General features: G+C 41.0%; 1 protein-coding gene across 1 annotated transcript; it reads left to right on the plus strand.

The window, feature by feature from the left end:
- Positions 1–4,271: 4,271 nt before the first annotated feature.
- On the plus strand, positions 4,272–10,465 carry LOC136945431 (Krueppel-like factor 15). Its single transcript, XM_067239244.1, has 2 exons — positions 4,272–5,521; positions 8,745–10,465. Exons 1-2 carry the CDS (start codon positions 4,272–4,274, stop codon positions 8,911–8,913), a joined length of 1,419 nt encoding a protein of 472 aa, XP_067095345.1. The 3' UTR covers positions 8,914–10,465.
- Positions 10,466–10,720: the final 255 nt, after the last annotated feature.

Here is a 10,720-nt window from a genome sequence, read left to right on the forward strand (position 1 = left end):
GAGGTCGAGACGGTGTCTCCGTTGGGTGCGGCAGGGAGCCGATGCAAGCAGAACCATAATGCCAAATCAGTGTTACAATCATGTGTTGTACCGTGTGAAATAAAGTATCAATTAAATACTATACTGAGTCCTCCTGCCTGAACCAATCACATATAACAAAAACAGTATTTTGCCCAAATAAAAGGGTACAACAATGTGTCATTTCTATTTATGGAAGCCAGTGCAGTGCTACTGTGGACAGTTGAGTCAGAGGGGGCCACAGGGGGAATCAGGGAAATTTTTTCAGGGGCACTGACCCCTGTAGGCCCCCGTGTAGAACCGCCACTGTCCAGGAATCTGTGTTTGCGTGTCTCATCAACATCTTATACACAGCTGTATCACGGGCACTGTGCACTAGTGTAGGAAATCACACATGATCGCATCTGTGATTTATCAAAGAACTGAGAGTGTCTTTGATGTAACAATGCTGTACATAGCTCTGAATGTGAGCTTACCTGAATCCCTTGAGCAAGCAAGACAGTGGAAAAAAAGAGATGGACAGATGGAAGTAGGCCAAAGGCCAGCAATTAATCCTCGTCTTGCCACAGTGCTTGCCCCCACGCTCATATCCCCATAGACCATTTTAATCTGTGAGCTGAGTTGACCCTACGGGCAAGAAATCACTACAATTCTCCCAGATGTTTGATCTGTGGAATAGATGTGGGGGTCAGAGCAGTCGGTGACCAGCCAATCCTGCTGTTTGGCCTCAACACACATTATGCATGATGTACAACATGGCATTAACTTGAATGAACTATAATGGATTCTCAATGGGCCATGTGAGGAGAGAGCAGCCAGGTTAGATACTTAGTGTAAGGCATACTCCTGTGGAGCGGGACTGGAGGAAGGAGTGAAGGTTAAAGAAATAGAAAAGGGAGAAAGTTGGGGAAAGTGAGAGAAAGGCCGAGAGATTAATGTACCTTACTAATTTTTTTATGTAATTCCTGAGCGCATTGGTAATAAAGTACATGTAGGAAGTCTACAGACCTAAAGAGACTGTGGGTGCCCAGTAGCATGTGATTGACGATGACTGTTCTTGAATATACTGCATAAAATATACAAACATATGTGACTTTTTAAATATATATAAACTGGAAGGTAGTGCATTGTTTATGCATATCCAATATTTCATTTTAATCAACAGTGAGAGAAAAGCTAAGTATATAAGGTTTCGATTTTCACTGGTGTGTTGTAAATGTGGTGTTGAAAAACTCTGCCACCTCTTAACTAATTACACAGAGAAGTTTAATTTCAGCAGTTTTGTTTCACCCAGAATAACTCCCTCGTTCTTTTCCCCCGATCATGTGCTTCTCAGGCGCCTGGTGTGGCTGGGTAAACAATGTAGAGTATGTTTAAGAGCACTCCTTATGCTATTTTACTTCCTGCCATACTATTCCTGTATGCGAGGCTAGCTGGGGGGGGGGGGGGGGGGATCCTCTTGTGGTGATGGGGGTATGTTTGTGGAGAGACAGTGTTGTGATCTTTTTTTTTTTTGTCGTTGACCTGCAGTTCCTTTTCTTAAGAGTGCTTTTGGGATGTCTGTTTGGAAAATAAGATGGATTCAGAGCCACATTCAACATTAAGAATGGATGTTTCTTTGTTGTGAATTGTTATTTGTTTGACTCAAAGATGTTTATTCTTAAATCAATTTGGTGACATACTGTACATGTACTGTTATAGTGGGTCTACCTTCAACAGAAATGTAATAAAACTGTAACTAACATGTACAAGGCAATGAAACTTGGAATATCTCTGAAACTTGTTGATAAGGCAGGAGGGGTTGCAGAAAAAAGAAAAAAACATAGAAATGCATCTCAGTTTAAGCCTCTTCCATTGGATTGATTTTCTTAACATGAATGTTGCACACCCATTTTCTCAATGTTGATATTTACTTGGCATTGAAAACATGTGACCCGCATGGATCCACAATATGGTAGTGGCTATTATTGGATTAGTGTCAACATCTTTCCCGAAAAGACGGATAAGAGAAAAGAAAGACGAGGGAGGAAACTTGGAACGGCTTTCTTCCTTAACTAAACATCCCACATGGAGAACCACACAGATCCTGATCGACGTACTCAAGGACCAGCCTCCGTGTGCTGCTGACCAATCCCATTACAGAAGAAGGACGAGCCTTCAGTTCCAACCTCTTATTTTCACTCACACCAGCAGTCATGTGATGGTAATATAGTACAACTCCACTGCTTTGCTGCTCGTCAGTCTGAACAGCGCGGCATGGCCAGTCTCAAGGGCAAACCATGTACTAGTACATTTCCTATCGAACGCAAATGAAAAGTAAACACATTGGATTACAGTTGGGTTCTAAATGCGTAATTGAATAAGGTAAGTTTCTGTATTTTTCAATGGTAATGAGTGCTGCATTAGGTATTGGGCGTGCTCTCTTGTAGGAGACCATATGCTGCAGCACGCTGCTGCGCTGGACGAAAACATGTTTACGTTGTAGCAGAGGACCAGCGCGTACGAGGCGTCCTATTGCTGAGGGGATGGCCAGACCTTTAGCCTTGCTTGCTCCAGTAAAACTGAATCCTGTGTTCAACAATGAGTTATTCGTTTCATAGCAAACGTGCAAGTGTAAGGCATTTTACTGCACAATTGCGGGTTAATAGCCAGGCATGGATTTGCAATTGATTGACGTTAATATTTCACATAACCATAATAACAGTCTGATAGCCTAATCATGTAGTTTATATAATGTAATTAGATAATTACGTATGTAATCCCCACATACCATTTTCTTAATATGCATTGTATGCACAAGTAAAATTATGTGGTCAATTATTGAAAACAATAAAATTGTGATAAACACTTGAAAAATATACGCTGACGCAGAACGTATGAATGAACTACTTGCATGTGGTAATCGCGTGTCTTTCCACTTCAGTTTAATTGCAATGAATTTAGTGAATGTAAAGAGCACGCAGGTGATGTAGGCCTATGTACTAAGAGGAGCGCTCATTGCTCATGCCTGCCCCACACGGTGTTTTATGTTAATAATGTTGACAGTTCTTTTGGCAGGTTACTTTCGGTCATTCAGCCAGAGGCACCAAAAAGGGGACGGTCAAACAACCTTGCTCTGTGTTTCTCAGAAAATAACCTCTTACCGAGCGAATTTCACCGAAATAGAATTTCAATTTCAACCTTTTATTTACAAATAAAAGGTAAAAACATCTGTAAGCTTATATAGGCTAGACTCAAGTGTTGATATTAGTTATTTGTTTGATAATTGCACTTTTACACAAGTGTTTTATTATTGAATGATTTTCAATTAATCATATAAACTAGTGGTTTACCAATATATCGTGGAACAATATATCGCAATACAAACATTTTACAATATGTATCGTAGAGTTATGGCAATATTTTTACAATATGACGTCCGTTTGATCCTTTTGGTTGAGCTACCAGCACGCGACCTACTCTGCACCTGCGTCATGCGTGCATTCATTGCATTCACAGAAATTGCTTGAACTGAGTTAACTAAATTGTATGTACAACAAAGAAAATTATTGAAAATGTTTAATGTTTTGGTAATATAATATGTTAATTTAATTTAAAATGTTGTTCAAAATATCGTGATACGTATTGTATCCTACACCCAGTAATGTGATACGTATTGTATCGTGAGCTGAGTGTATCGTTACACCCCTAATATAAACTCATACTAAACTATATTTATAGTGCAATTTGATTCCTTTTTATAGTTTAAAGGGCGTAGAATATATCATTTCTGGGTTGACGCTCTGGAATAAAAGTAAAGAAATAAGTATCACTGACATTTGCTCTTTATGTACCACTTAATCCATTCTCCCAGTAACTGCATGTGAGTTTTAAAACAAAATGCAGCATAATTCTGTTGTTGTATGTTTTCAGGTAGCCAATACCAAGTCCTTTTAAATCTGTACTAATATATATTTTTTCTTTCTGTCGCTTTCTTTCCCCAACTATAACCATCTGAAGACAAATCCATGCTGGAAACCTTTGATTAATATCTATTTTTTCAACACAACCCATTGTTTTGTTTTTACAGCGAGGGAGAACAACAGCTGTTTTGGTATCTCTCTTTGGTAAGAGGAACAACCTTGCTGGGGACCCCTTGGTGGGTTTATTTAGTCTCCTTTCCCAGTGATACAAGGATAAACCGCAATACCAATTCTGTGTGAGCACAACTTTCTCAACACAAGGGGGAGACAACATTTATTCCTCGACAAGGGATGGTAGATAACTTTGTAGTGAGTGAGGAGTCTTTTCTGATATACTGTGGCTCCCCGCCCGCATACCACCTATCGGACATGGTGACAGACTCAAGCACCTACCAGGTGATGTCCTCGCCCTTCTCTGAGGATGACCTCAGCGAGTCATCCAGCCCCCGGTCCTGTTCTAGCCCAGAGTCCCAGGTCCTCAGCTCCAGCTATGGTAGCAGCTCCAGCACAGAGAGCCAGGACAGCATCCTGGACTACCTGCTCTCCCAAACCTCTCTGGGGGCTGCAGGTGGTGGAGCAGTGGTCCCCATGCCACTATCCAATTTCTTGTGGGACTGTCGGAGGGATGCGCCAACAAATCCGGAGCCAGTGAAGGAGGAGAATTTGGACTTCCCGGTTTGGTCTTCTGTGGACATGGAAGAGCCACCTGGAAGGTCCTTCCAGCCAACCCTGGAGGAGATTGAAGAGTTCTTAGAGGAGAATATGGAGGTGGTGTCAATGAAGCAGGAGGCCCAGGAGGGACAGGCGTTGGAGGAGGTGGTGGGTCTGGGGGGGGGCTTAGAAGTCTGTAGGAATGCTTCCCCAGGGAAAAGGCTGGAAGCAGAGTCCAAGCATTCAGACCAAACTGTGCCCACTTCAAATGCTGCTGACACCGCAACCACCAAGGAAATGACCAAAGGTATACAGGCCAAAACTCCTGCACAGGAACCTGACACAGGCCTGAACAAAGGCCCCAAGAGGGGCTCAGCCAACAAGAGTGTCTCCACAGATGGTGATGCCAATGATGACAGTAGTGGGATGCCGGTCATCGTCCAGATCCAGCCCATTCAGATCAAACAGGAACCAACAGCGACACCAACTCCACTGCCTATATCCCAGCCCCCACAATCAACCTTGGCCTCGGATATCAAAATAGCCCAGCTGCTGGTCAACATCCAGGGCCAGACCTTTGCACTGGTCCCCCAGCTCCTTCCCTCCACCAACCTCAATGTCTCCTCCAAGTTTGTGCGCATTGCACCAGTCCCCATAGCGGCCAAGCCCCTGGGGAATGGGGATGCCTTGGCGGGGAGTCAGGGAGGGGGGATCTTGGTCGGGGGTCAGAAGTTTCAGAAGAATCTAATGGCAGACCTTATCAAAATGCACAAATGTACTTTCCCAGGCTGCACCAAGATGTACACCAAGAGCAGCCACCTCAAGGCTCACCTTAGAAGACATACCGGGGAGAAGCCTTTTGCTTGCACCTGGTCTGGGTGTGGATGGAGGTGAGTGTCCGATGAAGCTGAAGATTGATGTTTATGGCAATAAGAAAAAGGATGATGTTCATCGTTATTGTGATGCCAATAATAAGGCTCTTCACAAAAATGGAGATTATGCTATAGATGACTCATACTTGGGATGTATTTTTGCCTCAGTCATTCATACATCAATGCAGTAGCTATTCACACACCAATAGCCCCAAGACTATTTTGAGTTATAGAAAGTAGTTAATTGCTCATAATTACCATGGTGTTATACCACAGATGGCTTTGTGGGTTAGAGGTTTTCTATCTTTTTGTTTCAGTAGATCAAGACACAACACATCTCTCATAAGGACGCATGTAAAAGATTATATTAGATTTGATAGAACTTCCTTCCTGAAGGTAAATTCAGACATATGGGAGTGGCTTAACCCCAATTTTATTACTGTCTCTCCATCGGAAGCGGTGGTAATTATATATGTACAGGAATCCATTTAGCATTCCCAGCATTGTGTTCCTCAACAAACAAAGCCTCTTGCTGATTGTGACTGGCCCTCACATTGACCTATCTTGTACGGGGTAATCAATTAGCCACTGTGAGTTGTATCTTACGGGGGGACTTAGTGGGGACTTTGTGGAGATTTGTTTAGAATAACATCACTGAGAAGGCGCCCCCTACTTGCAACCATTGATATCAAAACACAGATACAGTAGGGGATACCATCACTAGATGTGCCACGGAACATAACTAAAAACTAAACAACAACTTTGTTATTCAAAGTGCTAATTGTGTAGCTAATACACATGTAACTCATTAGCAAGTAGCAATGGCTTGAGGGGAACCTTATAGATGGTATATAATTTACAATGTTATACCTTTGTGCTAACCAAGAACAAGCTATTTCTTTTTTCAATCACCATCTTCCCATTCTTCCAACTAAAGTCTGAAAATATGAACGAAGATGAGTTTCCGAATCAAATCATTAAGACTGTTTCTTGGTCATCCAAGTTCAAAGCTTGATTTGCAAATTGCAAGTGTGTTCTGCTTGTAGATTCACACTTTTTGTCAGGAATCGGGCGAGAGAGTGCCGTATCTGGGATATGTGAGAATGGCGGGGGTGTCATCTTTCTGCAGGGTAAACTAAAACTAGGACGAGAATGTCAGTAGAGGTTACATGGGTGCAACTTGGGCGCCTCCTGTTGTGACTAGACAGCTGTACAGTGGCTGCAGCAGTGATGTGTGTGTGAAACTGAGCCAAGTGTATTGGTACAAGATCTCGACTTTCGATGTCTTCATAGCAGTTTGATTAAGAGGAGGTGGCTTAAGGATATGTGTGTGTGTGTGATTCTTGGCCCTTGGTTTAGCTTGCGGATTTCCTGAGGCCGCAGAGTCAGGCGGTGAGAGTGACAGTATTGGGTGAAAGACTGTAACCTTTGTCTCGTGGTGCTAGGGGCCATGTTATCTTTAAACCCTGTACACAATTCACAGAGGCAGGAGCATGCTAGGGCATGGATTGTGTATACACACATGGCATAAAACTGTTTTTCTTCAAGTTGGATGTACAATAAATGTGTACATGCATGGAGGCATACTAGAAAAGAGTCTTCAGTGAGCCTGTTCATGTTTAATCGTTTACATTTTTAGGCATAGCAGACAGATTCAGCCACCATATCAATCCATATTTATAATACTTCTTGCACCAACCTGGTTATCAGCCAGTGGAACATTTGATTGTAATGCAGCACAAATGTTTTTCAGTACATGAGATGGAGAAATCTGGATAGTGGGTGCCAAGCTATGTGTCTCAAAGGGTTCTCATCTAAACACAAAAGGTAGGATGTAGCTGGAGTTGAAGCTGGTGTCTGTGTACCTGCTTGAAAGAGGGTGAAGTGGGAAAGTAGTGATAAAAGGTGTGAGATGTGTTTGTTTAGATAGTCAGAGCACAAGGTGAAATGAGAGGTAATAACCAAATAGAACCATGAGCAACAGACATGCAGAATAGTAAGGGGCCTGTTTCAGTTTAGCAAACAATCAGTGTGCGTGAGCACCACTGAGGAAGTGAGACGGACAAAGGCCAAGTGTTGAATAGTTGCCATGGCCGTGTGGTAGGAATGTCACGGCTGGCAGTCTGCATGGAAAGAAGAGAGAAAGAAAGCAAGAGAGAGAAGATTAAATAAGAGAGAGAAGTAGAGTTAAGAGAGATCGAGAAAGATGAATATAGGCTGACCAGAGGATTGATGCTTAGTAAGTTACTGCACATTGACAGGTATTGTCATGCTGCAGACAGTCAAAACCATTTTCTCACTGTTCATCTCGGTCATGTCTCATTGTTCACTTTCAGAACCTCTCACTTACAACACAGAACAAACAGACGCACAAACTGAAAATCCGCCACATATTTCACGTATGTCACAGAATTAAGTGTAGTTAGAATAGGCATGCTGAGTTCAAATCCTTTAGAAGCTTAAAGAATGTTTAATTTTTTTACTTTGTGATCTGATTGTGTCACAGTCTATGTGCCCTATCAAGCATTTAGTGACAGGCCAAGGCTTCTGAAGGGACAATTAAAATCTCTTGATATTTGGTTTGTTTTATCCACTGTATTTCGTAACTCAATTAAGGGTGAAGATTGAATCAAATTACCATCCTTTCAGGTTAGGCTGTACCTAGTTAACATCTGGGAGATAGAGCAAGATTATGAGAGGCTTCAGAGAGTCTTTAGCATTGTGGCCAAGTGTAGCTTTCCCAAGACCTTGTCTGTGCTGTTTTCAACTTGTATTAACTCAAGTCCATAATGTTTACTTTAAGTTCTCCTGCATTACTGGTCTATTGAGCTTTGAAACACAAAGGTTGGTGCAGGGAAGTTTGCTAATGAGTCACATGACTGTGAATATTGGTGAAATAATTGTATCAATTCATTGTGTATACATTGAAAATATAGGAGCTGCTGCTAGCATTGAATGCAAAACAAAATCAATAGAGATGTAGAAATCTGGAGAGGGCGTTCTGTACAGACTAAAGCTTACCATTATGAAAACAACTAGTTTATTCTCTGGAGAAATATTTAGGTTAGTTGTCCTCAGCATTTGTGCAAGTCATTATGCCTGAGTTCAATCATTTCCAAATTTCTCCACAGACTTTTGTCCAACAAAGTGTATTATGTAATTGTAATGTAATTATAAAACATAATATATTACAGTCAAATAGAATTAACCTGTATTCCTATTATCTTTCTGTCTATTTCAGATTCTCGCGTTCAGATGAGCTGTCGCGACACCGGCGGTCCCACTCCGGGGTCAAGCCCTACCAGTGCCCTGTATGTGAGAAAAAGTTTGCTCGTAGTGACCACCTGTCAAAACATATTAAGGTCCACCGCTTTCCACGAAGCACCCGGACGGTGCGCACTGCAAACTGACTCCTCTCTGATCACTGTCAAACAGACATTGGCCAAGGAAGCAGAGAAAGAGTATATGGATGTGTGTGGAGGTGTTTGTGACTTCAAATGTGTGTCTTTTGAAAAGAAAGTGTGATTGGGGTCATGGTAATTTATTGTGCAAATCAAAACTTGGTTACCATCTTCTCTGTCATCAGAATTTCAGAAAACTTGGTGACATGTTGTATTCTCTGTAAATGTTTTCGCAGTCCTTTATCTTTTGTTTCAGTGTAAGATAAGATCAAATCAACTTTCATTGTAGCTAAAATGTATATCGCTTCAGTAATGGCCTTGTGTTTTTATTTTACCTAGATAACAGACTGCCTTTTTATCTTAAAAAAAACGCCAATGTCTTGGACATTACTTATGTTATGCAATATTTAGGAAGTCAGGTTGAAGTTTCTCTGGAAACTTTGTCCTTGTGTTTGTTTCGTCTTATTGTGCCATGCATTTGGGTGGCGAAAAGGTGAAGCAATGAACTTAAGTCATTTATGGACATGAACTACTGATTACACAAATAAGAGAATGTCTCTATAAGATAGTGGGATTCTTTTCAAGAACCTGCTCCAGTTATGATACAAGGCAAGGGAAAGTTCAAAGCAATAAGAATATCAAAAATGCAACAAAAAAGTAACACGCACAGTAAATGATTGTTAATTTTTTATATGTAAACAAGCCTTCCAGTCAGCTTTAGATTATTACTTTTGTTTTTTCCAGCTTTTTATTCAAGTGAATAACATGTTTATGTTGGTCTTTTTTGAATTGGTAGCTCAAGTAGTCTTACAACTCAAGTTTGGCCTTAACTTACCACAGTATCCTTTTGATGGAGCAACCAGTGGTCACATAATAGGATGTTTATCAAGAATATTTATTTGTCGGGTAACCAGTGTCTAAATCAGGAAAAAGATTAAGGAGGAATTATACACTATAGAGCTCAGCATACATAGCCATTGAGATGAATGTCTCAATTAGCTAATTTAGTTGGTTGTCAACACAAAATCTGCCTCAGTTGTTCAATCTGTTACTGGAATTACCCTCAAGTTTTTGCCTTCAACTTGCTATGGCAGCATGGGGCCCTGTATGCGGACACTACACACCGTGGTGCTGAACGCCCGGAAGAACTACCTTCTGGCGATTCATAGTTGTCATAGTTGTTTCTGTTAGCTCTTGAATGTGTGTGCTATGTGTGTAACAAAGGTTGTGCGGATGGCCGTCCATGAATATCTTATGTATGTTTGAAATACAGGGGGTACACAATATTGTACATCATTCCTTTCATTCAATTTTTGAATTTTGAATGCTTGTTTAAACACAGGTGTTTTATCGCATCCTATGAATGTATGTAAATATGAGGACGTGTACATGGCTGCATACACAAGAAAACACACAAGACTTCTGATAAACTATCTTAGTCTGTCTTTGTGAATATTTCTAGTGTAAACCCTAAAAATGTACATAAAGTTTCAGTACATATGAATATATTCTATATTTTTTCTTTGTTCTACCCAAGATGCATTTACAAATAAAAAGAAAGCAAAGCATGTGAATGTGTATATATTTTCTCTATGCTGTATGATCATGAATCGTTCTCACGTTTGACTATGGTCAAAAACAAGCCAAGATCAATAAACAGGACACAAAATAAACTCCCCAGCAAAACAGTGAAATAAGTACAAACACATATGAATTTGTTGTAGGCCTGGTTTGCCTGATGTAACCCTTGTTGTGAGTTTTACACTTATCCAGAGCGACTTACAGTAAGTACAGGGACATTCCCCCGTGGCAAGTA

This window comes from Osmerus mordax, chromosome 1 (assembly GCF_038355195.1).
Source record: "Osmerus mordax isolate fOsmMor3 chromosome 1, fOsmMor3.pri, whole genome shotgun sequence".
NCBI lineage: Eukaryota > Metazoa > Chordata > Actinopteri > Osmeriformes > Osmeridae > Osmerus > Osmerus mordax.

Coding starts and splice junctions, on each gene's coding strand:
- LOC136945431 (XM_067239244.1), top strand. CDS start 4,272: ATGGTAGATAACTTTGTAGTGAGTGAGGAGTCTTTTCTGATATACTGT. Junction 5,522..8,744: donor TGGTCTGGGTGTGGATGGAG/GTGAGTGTCCGA, acceptor TGTCTATTTCAG/ATTCTCGCGTTCAGATGAGC.